Source organism: Acartia tonsa, chromosome 15 (genome assembly GCF_053477335.1).
Source record: "Acartia tonsa isolate MP-2025a chromosome 15, ASM5347733v1, whole genome shotgun sequence".
NCBI lineage: Eukaryota > Metazoa > Arthropoda > Copepoda > Calanoida > Acartiidae > Acartia > Acartia tonsa.
This window is the reverse complement of record NC_137274.1, coordinates 19,500,750-19,519,104: the sequence shown is the minus strand read 5'-3', so window position 1 is coordinate 19,519,104 and position 18,355 is coordinate 19,500,750. Positions and strand designations below refer to the sequence as shown.

The 18,355-nt window shown below is 33.3% G+C and overlaps 1 protein-coding gene across 6 annotated transcripts in view; it reads right to left on the bottom strand.

The window, feature by feature from the left end:
- LOC145307199 (uncharacterized) overlaps positions 1-18,355 on the bottom strand; it is a 184,246-nt gene that overhangs the window by 4,958 nt on the left and 160,933 nt on the right. For 5 of the 6 annotated variants that reach the window (XM_080149571.1, XM_080149576.1, XM_080149575.1 and 2 more), the window contains 14 exons: positions 17,655-17,706; positions 15,480-15,533; positions 13,981-14,007; positions 11,871-11,925; positions 10,834-10,856; positions 9,245-9,294; positions 8,475-8,534; positions 7,082-7,143; positions 6,325-6,373; positions 5,127-5,183; positions 4,129-4,203; positions 2,350-2,391; positions 954-1,031; positions 139-184 (listed from right to left, as the gene is read on the bottom strand). In XM_080149571.1, coding sequence (XP_080005697.1) covers positions 139-184; positions 954-1,031; positions 2,350-2,391; positions 4,129-4,203; positions 5,127-5,183; positions 6,325-6,373; positions 7,082-7,143; positions 8,475-8,534; positions 9,245-9,294; positions 10,834-10,856; positions 11,871-11,925; positions 13,981-14,007; positions 15,480-15,533; positions 17,655-17,706 — 730 coding nt within the window. The remainder of the gene's footprint in view (positions 1-138; positions 185-953; positions 1,032-2,349; positions 2,392-4,128; positions 4,204-5,126; positions 5,184-6,324; positions 6,374-7,081; positions 7,144-8,474; positions 8,535-9,244; positions 9,295-10,833; positions 10,857-11,870; positions 11,926-13,980; positions 14,008-15,479; positions 15,534-17,654; positions 17,707-18,355) is intronic. The other variant, XM_080149572.1, reaches the window with a different exon arrangement.

The following is an 18,355-nucleotide window of genomic DNA, read 5'->3' as shown; positions in this document are numbered from 1 at the left end:
TTTCATATAAGTGTTGGGTATTGAAAAATTAAGATGTTATGTATTATAGACAGATTTCTGCGGATATTATGCGGATAGCATGCTTAGAACCGGTTCTTATCCAACGGATATTGATAGGTTTCGAAATAATGTACTTACCTAACTCCCATTTCACTCTTTTAAATTCTTTAGCATCATTTTCTCTGTGAAAAAAATATTTCCTTTAGCAGAAAGTTGTCGCAAATAAAATAAGGATGACAGCATTAAGTGAAGGTCCAGGATAGTAAGACAGACAGACGTGCAGATATATAGACAGACATAGAGACAGATAGATAGACAGAAGGACAGACAGACAAACATACAGGTAAAAAGACATATAGACAAAAAAGCAGAGACAGACAGACAGACAGACAGACAGACAGACAAACAGACAGACAGACAGACAAACAGACAGACAGACAGACATATAGACAGACAAACAGACAGAAGGACAGACAGACAAACATACAGGTAGAAAGACATATAGACAAAACAAGGCAGAGACAGACAGACAGAAAGACAGACATATAGACAGACAGACAGACAAACAGACAGAAGGACAGACAGACAAACATACAGGTAGAAAGACATATAGACAAAACAAGGCAGAGATAGACAGACAGAAAGACAGACATATAGACAGACAGACAGACCAACAGACAGAAGGACATACAGACAAATATACGTGTATAAAGACATATAGGCAAAAAAGCAGAGACAGAAAGACAGATAGACAGACTGACAAATAGACAGACTTACAGACAGACAAACAGACAGAAGGACAGACAGACAAAAATACATGTAGAAAGACATATAGACAAAAAAGCAGAGACAGAAAGACACACAGACAGACAGACATACATACACACAGACAGACTGAAAGACTGTCAGACAGACAAACAGACAAAAGTTACTAAAGGTAATATTACTCTCCTAAAAGTATCCTGGACTTCAGAAATTTCACTTTCCAGAGCCTCTATCTCGCTTTTTAGTGTCACATTTTCTTCCACGACCTACAATTAATATATACAATAACATATATCTATCTATCTATCCATCTATCTATCTATCCATCCATCTATCTATCCATCTATCTATCAATCTATCCATCTATCTATCCATCTATATATCCATCTATCCAGGGGCGTCCAAGCTTTTTTTTTGGGGGGGGTTAAAAAATTTTAGGGGGGGGGTAATTCGTGTTTGTGGGGGGTAAAATGGCGCGCGAAGCGCGCCGAAATTTTTTTTTACCCCCCCCAAAATTTTTACCCTGGGGGTAAAATTTGATTGGGGGGGGGGGGTAATTACCAATCAATCGTTTGGGGGTGCCAAATGGCCCATTACCCCCCCCCCCCTTGGACGCCTATGCATCTATCTATCTATCCATTTATCTATCTATCTATTTCCTATCTCTCTTTTCTTCAACAACCCACAATTAACAACTAGCGGCTACGCTCCCTAGAAGCCTCTAGGGGCACTTGAGGAGTGGGGGGGGGAGTTGAATTTGATAACCCAATTGTTTATTTTATATATAAAAAGAAAAAGTAAAAATAATTGATAAATTTTTTACTGATAATTATATAATGATAGGAGTATCTAGTAGTATCTCAACTTTTCAACTAATAATTTTAATTGCTACATAATGGGTATTTTTGTGTATCATTATTGGGGATGATCATCAATTTATCGGCCATTGCCCCAAGGATGTCTTTTGTCAGGGAGGGAGGGGACATTATTACACTAGTCCTTAAAGTTTTATAAAAACGTTTTCCTATAAGTTGGCTTAATAACTTTAAGGAATTTTAATGCATTTTGATTGGTTGGTTCATTAAGTTGAGTGTCCAGGAGTTTCAACTAATAATTGTAATTTACATAAAGGGTAATTTTGTGTGTCATTATTGAGGATGTACATCAATTTAACGTTTATTGTCTTATCCCTTTAGATCCCTGTGTATGAGATTATTTTAAAATTTGGGGTGCTCCAAGGATGTCTATTTGTACCCAGGAATCTAAAGTGATAAGACAATGGTCGATAAATTGATGTACATCCCCATTGATGAAGCACAAAATTATTCCTTTTGTAAATCAACCAATCAAAATTCACTAAAGTTCTCCAAAGTTATCAAGCAACAAATAAGAAAATGTTATTATAAAACATTGGGGACCAGTGTAATAAACAGCCCAATGTCCTCTCTCTCTCTGGAGTTCTCCAAGGATGTCTATTTGTACCCTCTCTCTCTCTCTCTCTCTGGAGTTCTCCAAGGATGTCTATTTGTACCTGATAATGTCCCCCCTCTCTCTCTGGAGTTCTCCAAGGATGTATATTTGTACCTGATAAGCAAATGTTTCTGTCTCCTCTAGTTTCGACTCCATCTAAATTAATAGTTATTTTTCGCATCATATTATAAACAGATTTCCACGGATATAAAATGTACAGTTATAAGATTAAAACCAGTTTTTTAGCCCTGAGATGCCGAAGGAACAGCCTAAAAAACTGGTTTTACTATTATGAATATTCATTTTATATTCGTAGAAAAATGGATATAATACAATGATAGACATAGTTTTTTTTGTATGGATGAGAACCGGTTCTAATCTACCAGATATTAATTGGTTTCGGCTCCATCTAAATTAAAATTATTTACAGTATGGCTTTGAAACCGATTATTACTGGTGGATTAGAACCGGTTCTCAGCCATACTGAAAAAATTATGTATAGCATTGTATTATATCCAGTTTTCTACAAATATTAAAATGTACAATCATATTATTAAAATCAGTTTTTTTAGCCCGTGCCTTCAACAAAAAAAAAATGGAATTGACAGTAAAATTTTATTTATCCAGATAGGAAGGGAGGTGACAATAGACTGTTAATTATATTTATCCAGGTAGGAAGGGAGGGGACAATAGACTGTTAATTATATTTATCCAGGTAGGAAGGGAGGGGACAATAGACTGTTAATTATATTTATCCAGGTAGGAAGGGAGGGGACAAAAGACTGTTAATTTTATTTATCCAGGTAGGAAGGGAGGGAAAAAAGACTGCTTATTTTATTTATCCAGGTAGGAAGGGAGGGGACAAAAGACTGTTAATTATATTTATCCAGGTAGGAAGGGAGGGGACAAAAGACTGTTAATTATATTTATCCAGGTAGGAAGGGAGGGGACAAAAGACTGTTAATTATATTTATCCAGGTAGGAAGGGAGGGGACAAAAGACTGTTAATTATATTTATCAAGGTAGGAAGGGAGGGGACAATAGACTGTTAATTATATTTATCCAGGTAGGAAGGGAGGGGACAAAAGACTGTTAATTATATTTATCCAGGTAGGAAGGGAGGGGACAAAAGACTGTTAATTATATTTATCCAGGTAGGAAGGGAGGGGACAAAAGACTGTTAATTATATTTATCAAGGTAGGAAGGGAGGGGACAAAAGACTGTTAATTATATTTATCCAGGTAGGAAGGGAGGGGACAAAAGACTGTTAATTATATTTATCCAGGTAGGAAGGGAGGGGACAAAAGACTGTTAATTATATTTATCCAGGTAGGAAGGGAGGGGACAAAAGACTGTTAATTATATTTATCCAGGTAGGAAGGGAGGGGACAAAAGACTGTTAATTATATTTATCAAGGTAGGAAGGGAGGGGACAATAGACTGTTAATTATATTTATCAAGGTAGGAAGGGAGGGGACAAAAGACTGTTAATTATATTTATCCAGGTAGGAAGGGAGGGGACAAAAGACTGTTAATTATATTTATCCAGGTAGGAAGGGAGGGGACAAAAGACTGTTAATTATATTTATCCAGGTAGGAAGGGAGGGGACAAAAGACTGTTAATTATATTTATCCAGGTAGGAAGGGAGGGGACAAAAGACTGTTAATTATATTTATCAAGGTAGGAAGGGAGGGGACAAAAGACTGTTAATTATATTTATCCAGGTAGGAAGGGAGGGGACAAAAGACTGTTAATTATATTTATCAAGGTAGGAAGGGAGGGGACAAAAGACTGTTAATTATATTTATCCAGGTAGGAAGGGAGGGGACAAAAGACTGTTAATTATATTTATCAAGGTAGGAAGGGTGGGGACAATTGACTAATGTTTTACCTGATGCAACTTATTTTGAATTTCATTGACCACGGGAACAGAAGATAATTCATCCTCCAACTTCTGAACTTTGCGCTAAAAATGTATATCTGATAAATGTATAGTATGATCATATACCCTTATACTAAAGTAACAGGATGTCTTTGTGTCTGTGTGTTTGTTTTTACCAAAGGATTTCGCTAACCGCTGAACCGATCGGGTTCTTCCTAACAGGGTAGCTTCTCATAGGTCCCGGGAAGGTTTATAACTATTTTCTTGGGGAGTGGGACACCCCCAACCCCCCCCAAAAAATGAAAAATCCCCCACCCAAATTTTTTTTTTATAAAATTACAAATAAGAAATTGGGTGATCAAATTCGACTCTCCCCTCCTCAAGTGCCCCTAGAGGCCTCTAGGGGCGTAGCCGCTAGTTACTAGTTACTGAAATATAGTAAATGCCTAAATAAGGTAAAAAAACAAGTAAATATATCAATCTTTTAGATATTTTATACAACATATTATTACACATTTTATACTAGAAAAAATAGTTCATGGTTTTCCCCAAATTATGCCTTAAAACCTGTTTAAAGTCATGATTGTAGTTTAGGAGCTACGTTGATCGAATGATGTGAAAAAGGATGAGAAGTTTTAAGTAAGTTGGAACATTTTACCACGTAGCTCCTACACTATACGTAGCACAAGAATGGTCTTTATATTTCAAAAAACTTGAGTTTATGACAATTCTAACAGTATGTATAACAATTTTCTACAATTAACACAAGCCGCACATTTGCATTTAAAGAATTTTTGCACACCTATGGTCCATTAATATTAAAAAAGATAAGACACTTTAGATAGACCTGTTTTTAATTCAAAATTAGACTGAGAATTACATTGGTACATTATATTTGTAAATTAAGCTGATTGTTTTATATAGAAGGTGTAATTTTGCTTATCATCATTGTGGATAGACAACAATTTATTGGCCATTGTCTTATTCTTATCCTAGTAAAACTTTACCTTTAAATCATCAGCCTCTAGTGAAAGTCCCTCAATAATAACAGATTGTCTCCTAATCATTATTCAACATATTAAAGAGATCATGAAGTTAAATTAAAAGAGATAATCTGGATAATTAGAGACCCTTGTATTAATGAAAAATTATAATTTTATCCCAATGTAGTAAAGACGACAACCTTCTTTCCCCTCCGATGTTTGACGAGCGCAGCATGATACGCATTATTTAATCTCCATCGCGCTCATTCCTTTGTTTCTAACGGAGAATGTGTGAAATGGACGTGTTGTGCCTTGGAAAGTGCATTTGAACGCGGAAAAACCCTACTTTAAGCCTGTTCTGCTTGCATTAGATATACCCAGGTAATGATTATTCAAGTGTGATGTGTATAGGGCCTTGATCGGATCAATTAAGAATAGTAAATGGCAAATATTCTTTGTTTATTATGAAAAAACCAAGTATTTAATCTGTGCATTTATTGGTGTTTTTTTATTCTATTCTATTGAGTATTATGATATGATTTTTCGCTTTATCTGATTCTCGTACATGTATGTAATTTAATGGGTTCTTTTTTGTTTTAGTTGTACAGTTTTCATCCTCTTGGAATATAGAAATTTGAAATCAATCTGGTTGTTTATATCTGATCGAACAGCAAGTAGTGGTTTAAAATCATAGCCCCAGTTTGACTCTTGCTTAATATCTCGAGATTGGTCCTGGGGCAAAACAGTAGTATTTGTAAATAATTTTCAATTTTATATTTTATTATTATGTTTTTGTGATTTTATGTTTCTAAACTGATTGAAAACCAATAAAATACCTAATAATAATAATAAAAGGTGATATCATGAAGCAAAATTACACTTATTCTCAATATATTTCAGTATAAAAAAGTATAAATTTTCCATCAATTAGGTGCACTAGGATGTTGTTAACTGCTGGACTGATATAGTTCTCCATTACAATGTAGATTTTTATAAGTAAGGAAAAGTTTTATAACTCCTTTGGGGGAGGGTATTCTCCTTCTCTTGAGAAATCACCCTTGGATAAAAATAACCGTCCCCTTAAAGAAATTTCTTTTTAAAACTAAAATTTAAAGTAGAGGGTTGACCCTCCCTCTTTTACTCTAAAGTGCCCCTAGAGGTCTCTAAAGGCTATGCTTCTAGTATTTCTAGTAATTATAAGACATAAAATATGTTTCCTAATAGTAGAGTGGGGGTCAACTTGCATTACATTCTCTAATCCTGATCCAGGCCTAAATAGATTACACATATAATAAATAAATAGCTATATATATATGGATGGGTAGATGGTTAGATGGATAGGTATATTAATTGCTAGATGGATGGGTAGATGGATAGATAGATGGATGGATAGAAGAATGGATAGATGGATAAATAGTTGGAGAAATAGATGGGTGGATAGATGGATGGATAGATGAATGGATAAATGAAGAAAAAGATGGGTGGATAGATTGATGGTTATATATATAGATAGATGGATAGATAGATGAATAGATAGATAAATAGATAGATGAATAGATAAATGAATTGGTAGATGAATAGATAGATGGATAGATATATGTATAGATAGATAAATAGATATATGAATAGATAGATGAGTAGATTGATAATTATAGATGAATAGATAGATGAATTAATAGATGAATAGGTAAATGGATAAAAGAATGAATAGATAGATGAATAGGTAGATGAATAGATATGTGAAGAGATTGATGAATAGGTAGATATATAGATAGATAGAAAAATAGATAAATAGATAGATGAATAGATAGATAAATAGATTGAGGGATAGAAAGATGAATAGATTTATAGATAGATGAATGAATAGATAAATAGATAGAAGAATAAATAAATGAAAAGATAGATGAATAGAAAGTTGAATAATAAATATATGAATAAATAGTTATATAGATAGATAAATAGAAAGATGCATATTTTACCTCTCAAATGAATGATTAGATGTATTATTAGGAGAGATGGTTCCTGGTAGTTCTGGGGATCTTTACATGCAAACACATTGACAAGTTACGTTTTATTTTTTTAAAATAGTAGGTATGTTATTTTCTTCGTTGCCTTTTAAAAGCGAAGCTTTTCCATAATTAGGATCGGTCCGTCCGTCCGTACGTCTGAGACAGATAGCTTTTTAAATTAATTTAGGCATGTTAGAATTGTCCTATCGATTTCAAACTTTGCATGGTGATTCCTGTGGTAGTTAGGTACGATTTAGAAAGCGTAGCAACTCTATAATCATTACCAGAATGTCCGTACGTCCATTTTAAACATGTTGATTTTTTTTACATTTATAACCCCTTTTTTTATGTAATCTAATTATCCGATTGTTCTGATTTTTTATATACTTATTCCTAGGACAACAAAGTAAAATATTATAAGCGAAGAATTTCTATAAACAAGTCCTTAAAATATACATAAGTATGTCCATAAACATTATTCCGTATCAAAAAGTTTTTCAACAAATTTACAATTTTGCTTTGCTTTTTTCAGTTCTGACACTATACAAGTGTTAATTTCCGTTTGTCCTACCGTTTCAGAGCTTTATGGATGTTGTCATCCTTGTTAATATATTTATACATAAAGATAAACATTTTCTTTGAAAAAAAACAATTTTTCTAGCTTCGAAAATAAGAAAATTACAGCCGTATAAAATAGTAAAATAAAGACATAAAAACAAAGGTTGAAGGGTGTAGAAAGCGAAAAATGTCTTTGACTCACTTAAAGTTGGAAATTCTTTATCTAACAGGGAACATGCACAAAATCTTTTAGCCCTCTAGCTCTAATAAGAACTGAGATAATAGGGTAAGAAAGAGGCCCAACTTTTAGGAACACAGTAATAGTGTCTGACTGATTATGACGTAACAAAAAAATATTAGCCAATGAGAGGCCGTTATTGACCAATGGTAAAATTTATAGTGGCCTCTCATTGGCTAATTTTTTTTGTTACGTCATAATCAGTCAGACACTATTACTGTGTTCAACTTTTAGGGGTTAAAATATAGATTGATATTGATTTGTAAACATGAAAATACAATTTTTTAGGGGAAGTTGTATCTTACATATTTTTAAAAATAATTTTGGTAGCACATTCCAATTCCAAAATCGACATTCAATGGTTGCTGCCAAAGTGTTTTAAATTTCATTTAACAGTGTACATCAATTCAGCAGCCCTTGTCTTATCCCTTTAGATTCCTGAGTTTTATATAATTCCTTATAACATCATATTATAGACAGCTTTCCGCGGACATTATGCGGATAGTATGCCTGAGAACCAGTTCTAATCCAGCGGATATTAATCGGTTTGGCCAATGTGACTTTCCTGACACTACTGAAGCTGGTCCCACTCACTATAGACTCGGCACGTCCAGAATCATCCAGATCCTACGTAATTAGTGGTTGAAAAGTTTGGACACTCAACTAGATAAATTCCCCAAAGTTGTTAAGCCAACTAATAAAAAAGGTTAATAGTGGTTGAAGTGTTTGGACACACAACTAAATAAAGTCCCCAAAGTTGTTAAGCCAATAAAAAAAGTTTGATATCAAACTGTTGGGACTAGTGTAACAAACAGCCCAATGTCCCCTGCCTTCCTGAAGAAAATGCCGCCGTTTAAAAGTATCTTTATTCCAGTATGGCTTCGAAACCGATTTTTTATCCGCTGGATTAGAACCGGTTCTCAGCCATACTTAAAAATCATTTATAGCATTGTATTACAGACAATTTTCTAAGAATATTAAAATAAAAGTAATACAATTAAAACCAACTTCGTTAGACCGGGCCTTCGGCCCTTCAGAGCTAACAAAACTGGTTTTAATCTTATTATTCTTTATTTTAATATCTGTGGAAAGCTGTCTATTATATGATATGAAAATGATTTAATGAGTTTAACACTTCAACCACTAATTGAAATCTACAGATGGGGTAATTTTGTGTATTATCATTGTGGATGTACATACATTAAACTGCCATTATCTTATCCTTTTAGATACATGTTTTATTTATCGCATCGTATTATAGACAGCTTTCCGCGGATATTATGCGGATAGTATGACTGAGAACCGGTTCTAATCCAGCGGATATTAAGCGGCCTTACCTCAAGAACTTGCTGTGGCTCGAAACTGTTCTCAATTTCATCATTCTTGCCTGAACAAAGAATATTAGGTACAGGGAGGGAGGGGACATTGGGATGTTTATTACACTAGTCCCCAAAGTTTTATAACAACGTTTTCTTATACGTCAGCTTAACAACCTTGGGGACTTTCATTGAATTTTGATTGGTTGGTTCATTAAATGAAGTGTCTAAACGTTTCAACCACTAATTTTAATCTACAAAAGGGACAATTTTGTGTATACTCATAGGGGTTTTACATAAATTTATCGGCCAGTGTCTTATCCCTTTAGATCCCTGTTAATTAGAAGTGCAGCAATACTTAAAGAACAAGGAAGACAACATCCATTAAAGCTTAGCTCTGAAACAAAAGGACAAACGAGCGTTAACACTTGTAGGGTGTCCAGAACTGAATAAGCAGAATATAAATTTGTATAAGTAAAAACAAAATTGTAGGTAAATTTGTTGCAAAACATCTTAAATACTGTTTAAGGAAATATTTTTATTTTTAGAACTTTATTATAGAGATGCTTCGCATGTTATATTGTATCTTGTTGTAATAGGAATCAGAATTAGATAAATCAGATGAATAGGATAATTAAAAATAAACATGTTTTAAGGGGACGTACGGGCATTCTGGTAACGATTATAGAGTTGCTTTGCTTTTTCCATTGTACCCAACTGTTATAGGAATCAGCATGCAAAGTTTAAAATAGATAGGACAATTATAACATGTCTAAATTAAAGAAATGAGCTGACCATTACGAACGGACAGACCAATCCTAATTATATAAAGCCACAGATTATTTTTTTAAAATGAAAAAAAGGGGTGAGGGTAGATTTTGTAATTTATTTTAGGCCAGGTTTGGTAAAGTTATATTGTTGGGGAACCGTAGGTATAAGCCCCATAGGGGTAAGGTCCCTTGAAGGGGTTTGGCACATAGAATAAAAACAATCCCACCTTATTTTTAAAAGCGAAGCTTTTCTATAATTAGGGTCGGTTCGTCCGTACGTCCGTCCGTCCGTAACAGATAGCTTTTTTCGTTAATTTAGGCAAGTTAGAATTGTCCTATCGAATTTGCACGATGATTGTTGTAGTAGTTAGGTACGTTTAGAAAGCGTATCAACTCTATAATCGTTAATTTAATGTCCGTACGTCCATTTTAAACATTTTAACATTTTTTTATGGGATATAATCATACGATTGATCTGATTTTTGGAGAACTGATTCCTATTACAATAAGGTACAATATTATAAGCGAAGCATCTCTATATTCAAGTCCTAAAAATGTCAGTATGTCCATAAACAGAATTCGGTGTTTAAGAATTTACGCAACAAATTTACGTATAATTTTGTCAAAACATATGTATTTATATTTTGTATATTCAGTTCTGACACTTCACAAGAATTAATGTTCGTCTGTCATACTGTTTCAGAGCTTCGCTTTTATGGATGTTGTCATCCTTGTTAATTTAAATATCGAAAACCCCCTCCCCTCCTACTATTATCCCCATTTTTTCAGATTTGATACCCTCCAGGAACCCCCCCCCCCCCGAAACAAAAAAATTCTTACCAATGTTTCTTTCTTTGGAATTCCTAAAAATAAAAATATCTTGTCAAAATTTCTGCTTTTGATTATCTATTAAGCTATATAAGTTGGAAAGAATTTTAATGTGTAATTTTAAGAATTTTTTATGAAATTCGTTTTTTGTATAATTCTTTATCTAAAAGCGCAAATACAATTTAAGTTAATTAATTTTGACATCTTTGATTGGTGGATTGAAAACAATCTGCGCTCTGATTGGAGAAGCTTTAGTGTCGTACATCATTCAACCAAATAGAGCTCAGGTAGTTTTTATTCCACCTATCCTATTGGTCAAAATTAATTAACTTAAATTGTATTTCCGCCTTTTAATAAAGAATTTATATTAAAAAATTAAATATTCAATTTTTTTTAAAAATCCTTAAAATTTTATGCAGATTTCAAATCTATCATACACATTAAATTTCTTTCCAACTTACATAGCTTATCATCTATCTATTTATCTATAGTCCACATAGACTGAATAACAAAAGTTTAATTGTAAAACATTATGTGCAAGTGCATGCATTAAAGCAATCTTTAGTTACAACTATCTTTTAAATACTGACAATAATATTAGCATTCGCAGATTTTTTCAATAAAATTTGGAGGATTTTTTTAAAAATATTGAAATTACAAAAAATCTTAATTTTTAAAAATCTATCTATCTATGTATCTATCCTTATAATAAAGTAACAGGATGTCTGTTTGTGTGTCTGTGTGTTTGTATCGAAGGATCTCGCTAACCGCTGAACGGATCGGGTTCTCCTTAACAGGGTAGCTTCTCATTGGTCCCGGGAAGGTTTTTAACTATTTTCTGGGGGGGTGGGACACCCCCAACCTCCCCAAAAAATGAAAGATAACCCCCCCAAAAAAAAATTCTTTTTAAAACTAAAATTAAAATAGTGGGGTCGACTACACCTCCCCCCCCCCCAAAAAAGAAAATTTTTCTTTTTTAATTTTTCTTTTAGATCTAAAATACGAAAATTTTTTTGATCAAACCTCTTTGGGTAAAGCCGCTAGTTTACCTTATAGAAGCTAAGAAATGTTCGATAGATTGAATGCTTGCTTTGTCCAAAGAACCTAAAAATAAAAATAAAAAGAAGGTGTATCAACTATTTTTTTTATAGCTAATTCTTTTAGTAAGTAGTAAATGTAAAATTTTTCATAGAATTCAGATATGCAATCGGTTTTTTTGTAGACCTCTTATTTTTTAAGTAATTTAAGTTTAAAAAAAAAAAAATTAAGTCAATTTTAAGGTACTAAAATGCAACAAAAAAAAGAAAGAAAATGGTCATTATGAACAAAAATAGTAAGATCTTTAATTTGACACCTTACTTTTTCAATTCTGTCAGGTAATTATTGAAAAAATCAATTTTTTTAAACCCACGAGAATAAAAACTTTGAACTTAATTTTATTATTTCACAAGTAAAAAAATATGGGTTCATATATACCTTTAGAATCAGAAAAATATTACGAATCCATTGTAAGCAAAATTGAAAAAAAAGTTTACAATATAGTATATAAACTACAATAAAAGGAATTATATGAAAATATCATATTATATTGTACAGGCAATGTCTTAATTCTTGAATTGAGTATAAAAATGGGAAGGGGGTAAAGAGGGGGTAAAGAGGGGGTAAAAAAGGGAAGACGATAGTGTTGCCTGAACAAAAAATATAATTGGCCATTTGTTTATTTTTTTATTTTTTTACTTTTTTTCAATTTTGCTTACAATGGATTCGTAATATTTTTCTGATTCTAAAGGTATATATGAACCCATGTTTTTTATGTCTGTTTGAGAAAATATTTAGGTCTAAAGTTTTTATTAAACCGAGGTTAAAAAAATAGATTTTTTCAATAATTACTCCACAGAATTTTAAAAGTAAGGTGTCAAATTAAAGATCTTACTATTTTTGTTCTTACTGGCCATTTTCTTCTTTTATTTTGTTGCGTTTTAGTACCTTAAAACCGACTTAATTAATTTTTTAAAAAACTTAAATTACTTAAAAAATAAGAGGTCTACAAAAAAACCGATTGCATATCTGAATTCTATGAAAAATTTTACATCTACTACTTACTAAAAGAACCGGCTAGCTATAAAAAAAAGTTGATACACCTTCTTTGGAAAAAAAACAAGGATGACACCATCCATAGGGGCAAAGCTCGTATTTAAAAGGCAGGACAAACAAACAATATCCCTTGTAGAGTGGCAGAACTTGATAAGGATACATTAATTCCATGAAAATGTTTGAAAACGATAGGATAACATGTCTATTTTAATAATCATACCTTACAAAAATGTTGTAAAAAAAGTTAAAAATTAGCATGTTTCAAATGGGGATACGTTCTTTTTGCTACGCTTTCTAAAACGTTATTCTGTTATAGGAATCATTATGCAAAGTTTAAAATCGAAAGGACAATTCTAACATGCTTAGATAAACAAAAAGAGCTGACCGTTATGGAATGATGAACCGACCCTAATTATAGAAAATTTTGCTTTTAAAAATACTTTAAAACTTTCATACAGACAGACATCCTGATACTTTTATATAAGGATTGACAGCGCAGACAGACATCCTGATACTTTTATATAAGGATTGACAGACAGACAGACAGACATCCTGATACTTTTATATAAGGATTGACAGACAGACAGACAGACTATTTATGATAGTTGTAGCCAGGGATCTAAAGGGATAAACAATGGCCGATCCAAAAGTTTGGAGACTTTAATTTTGATTGGTTGATTCATTAAGTTGAGTATTCAAACATTTCAACCACTAATTTTAATCTAAAGAAGGAGATAATTTGTGTATTATCTTTGAAGATGTTCATTAATTTGTTGGCCTCAGTCTTATCCCTTTAGATCCCTGCAGAGGGACAGACAAAGTGAATTATAGTTATTTCTCGCATCGTATTGTAAACAGCTTTCCGCGGATATAGAATGTACAATTATAAGATTAAAACCAGATTAAAAACTGGTTTTAATCTTATGATTGTACATTTTTATAGAAGAAATCTGGATATAATACTATTGCTAGACATAGTTTTTTCGTATGGTTGAAACCAGTTCTAAACCACTGGATATTAATCGGATTAATCGGTTTCGAATGAATACGATTAAAAATGTAAACCTGTAGAGAGAGGCAAGGGTTGGTTGTCTGATGAATAAATTGTTGTGTCAAAGCTTTCACATCTTTTGGGTATAGTCCCTTTCATGGCAACGCCTCGTAAGGGGAGTATCTTCGTATTTTCACAGTAGATTTTCTCTTATTTCTAGCACTCGCGGGGGGCTTTAACCTGACCCAATATAACCTAACCTAACCTTTCAAAAGCCATTTTGTAAATACGACGAATCGCCCCTTAAGAGGCGTTGCCACTAAAGGGACCTAGGGAATTTTAATCATTCTTGATTTGTCGGTTGATTTTGTACAAAGTCCAAACGTTTAAAGCACTAAATGTAATCTACAGAAGGAGTAATTTTGTGAATCACCATTGAGGAGTACATCAATTTATCAGCTATTTTCCTATCCCTTTAGATACCTGGAAAATAATTGTCGAACTTTTTATCTTTGTGACGTAACAAAAATCCATCTCTTTTTTAGGGGTTTCCTTTCCCACCTCCCCTCTCATCCTTCGATTTTTGTTACGTCACAAAGATAAAAAGTTAGACACTATTACTAGGTTCCAAATGGGTGTTAAGTACGGACTGACAGACATATTTATTGTCGAGTAGCTTCGCTACAAAGTAAAAATAGGTGAACAGCTTATAGTGTCTAATAAAATATGACGTCATACAATACAAGGACGTCCAAAGGGGGGGTGTAAAGGGGTGATAAATCCCCCCCAAAACGAATTTCGAAGTAAATTTTTTTTTTTAAATAAAAAAGCTTGGACGTCCTTACCTACCTATATCATATAAAGATTATCCCCCCCAAATGAAAAAGCTTGGACGCCCTTGTGACCAATGATAGGCCAGTATACATTGTAATTGACCAATGGTGAATTATATACTGGCCTATCATTGGTCATTTGTATTGTATGACGTCATTTTTATTGGACGGTATACGCTGTTTCACTTGTTTTGTATACAATACAAATGACCAATGATAGGCCAGTATACATTGTAATTGACCAATGGTGAATTGTATACTGGCCTATCATTGGTCATTTGTATTGTATTATGTCAATTTTAATTTGACACTATACGCTGTTTTACCTGTTTTGTATATACAATACAAATGACCAATGATAGGCCACTATACATTGTAATAGACTGAAATTGTAGATTGTATACTGGCCTATCATTAGTCATTTGTATTGTATGACGTCATTTTTTATTGGACACTATACGCTGTTTCAAAACAGAGGTGGATTCTTTAAAAAAAAACTAAAATTATTGAGGCTCGCTAAAAAAATTCTCCAAAATCGCATTAAAAATCTACAAAAATTAAACAAACTCTTATTTTAATAACCCTTTTATAATTTTATATAATTTTTGTAGATTTTTTATGCGATTTTGGATGATTTTTCACAAATATTTTTAGCGAGCCTTATTAATTTTAGTGAGGCAGTGAGCCAAAAAGGTTTTTAGAATCCACCTCAGATTATGTGTAAGCTCTGACATGCACACCTAGTTGTTGAATATCAACTCCATGAGAAGTCTGTCTGTCTATCTGTCCATCACCTTTAGAAATAAAAACAATCTTTGAAAGCGAAGCTTTTCTATTATTAGGGTCGGTCCGTACGTAACGGATAGCTTTTTTCGTTAATTTATGCATGTTAGAATTGTCCTATCAACTTCAAACATTGCATGATGATTCCTATTGTTACAATTGTTACCAGAATGTCCGTATGTCCATTTTAAACATGTTGATTTTTTTACTTTTTTAACAACAATTTTTAATGTGATGTATTAATCATCCGATTGATCTTATTTTTGGAGTGCTGATTCCTATTACAATAAGGTACAATATTATAAGCGAAGCATCTCTATAATCAAGTCCTAAAAATGTCAGTATGACCTTAAATCTGTACTTAAAAAGTTTTCCAACAAATGTACGTATAATTTTTTCAAAACTTAAAATATATTTATATTTTGTATATTCAGTTCTGACACTCTACAAGACAATGTTCGTCTGTCCTACCGTTTCAGCGCTTCGCTTTTATGGATGTTGTCATCTTTGTTTTTTATACTTTTACGAGAGAGAGAGGGGACAATGGGCTGTTTTTTTACACTAGTCCCCAAAGTTTTATAGTAATATTTTCTTATTTGTTGGCTCAATAGCTTTGGGGAAATTTTGTGTATCATCATCCTGAATGTACATCAATTTATCGGTCATTGTCTTATCCCCCTTGTAGATAGATTAGATTTTTCTCCCTGTAACTATACCGACGGAGAACTAACCCTGCGGGAACAACCAGTATCTAATATAACCTAACCTAACCTGAACTAAAGTAGTAATAAACAAATCGAAAACTAACCACCTTTATTAAAACTAAAAGGGGCTGGGGGTTGGGTGAGTTTTTTCTCCCAAAACATAACCCCTGCGGGGCATAAATCAACGGAGACCTAACCCTGCGGGAACAACCAGTACCTAATATAACCTAACCTAACCCGAAATGACAAAATAAACAAATCAAAAACAAACCCCTTTTTTAAAAATAAAAGGGGCTGGGGTAAGTTTTTTCTCCAATACATAACCCCTGTGGAGCATATACGATAGAGACCTAACCCTGCGGGACCAACCAGTATCTAATATAACCTAACCCAACCTGACCTAAAGTAATAAACAAACAAATCGAACATTAACCCCTTTTTTAAAACTAAAAGGAGGTGGGGTGAGTTTTTTCTCCTATACCTAAAGCCTGCGGGGCATAAATCGACGGAGAACTAACCCTGCGCGACCAACCAGTTTCTAATATAACCTAACCTAACCTGAACTAAAGTAATAAACAAACAAATCAAATACTAACCCCTTTTTTAAAACTAAAAGGTGCTGGGGTAAGTTTTTTCTCCAATACATAACCCCTGTGGAGCATATACGATAGAGACCTAACCCTGCGGGACCAAGCAGTATCTAATATAACCTAACCTAACATGAACTAAAGTAATAAACAAACAAATCGAAAACTAACCCCTTTTTTAAAACTAAAAGGGGGTAGGGTGAGTTTTTTCTCCCAAAACATAACCCCTTTTTTAAAACTAAAAAGGGCTGGGGGTGGGATGAGTTTTTTCTCCTATACCTAAACCCTGTGGAGCATATACGATATAGACCTAACCCTGCGGGACCAACAAGCATCTAACATAACCTAACCTACCCTAAACTAAAGTAATAAACAAACAAATGAAAAACTACTATCCCCCCCCCCTTATATTTTAAATTTTTCTTAAAATAAGACGGGGATTAGTTTTTCTTCCTATACCTAACCCCTGTGGGGCATATACCGATGGTACCCTAACCCTCTGGAACCAACATATAAAAAAATAAGTGGGTGAAAATAAGTGAAAATACATCAGGGAAAAAATCTACGAACTAAAAAAACATTGTGAAAAAAATCCTCCAATTTCCAATTAAAGCATCCGATAATGTTAATGCTAATCTTTCTATTGCTCCGGATAAAAATGAGACAGCGTAAAGTGGCACCAAAAAAATGACGTCTTACCAATAAAATAACCATTGAGAGGCCAGCATAAATTTTACCATTGGTCTATTACAGTGTATACTGGATTCTAATTGGTCAACTTTATTGTATTTTTTTGGTGCCACTTTACGCTGTCTCGAATAAAATGCAAAATTTTACTTGCCTGTTGATAATTTTGAGTTCACTTCGGATTTTTCATCAAAACTTTGCTGATCCTTTTAAACAAATAAGATGTTCATTAAAGATACTTTAAGAGCAAACCTTTGATTGCATGATCTTAGTCTGGAAGTTCTAACTGTGCATGTTTGTGACCCAAGCTATTCCCCCTTCCCATACTATTAGAGTCATGTGTCAGACATAGCAGCAGTAGGTACCACTTTTTCTGAGTTCTGTAGTAATATTATGGATTAGAAGCTACGCCCCTATAGGACTTGAGGTTGGATGGGGGGAAGGGTCGACCATCCCTATTTTTAATTTTAGTTTCAAAAGTTTTCTATGGGCGATTTCTATTGGAAGGGTGGTGGTACCCTCCCCCAAAATAGTTATGAACCTTCCCAGGACCTATAAAAAGCAACAGTTTAACAGATAACCATAACAGTTCAGCGATTAGCGAGATCCTTTAGTACACACAGACAGACATACATAGTAAATCGTCCCGCCCTGGAAAAATTTTGTTTATTTTTGCCCCCAGGCAAAATATGGTTGATTTATGCAAAAAATATCCCATGCAAAATATTTTTTCTGTAAAGCAAAAAGTGCGACCACACAAGCACTGCAAATTCTTTTTTAAATCTGCAAAAAGACCTGTTTTTCAAGCTTTTGTGTGATCTCAATTTTTAAGTTTTTCACAAAAGAAGGTGTAAC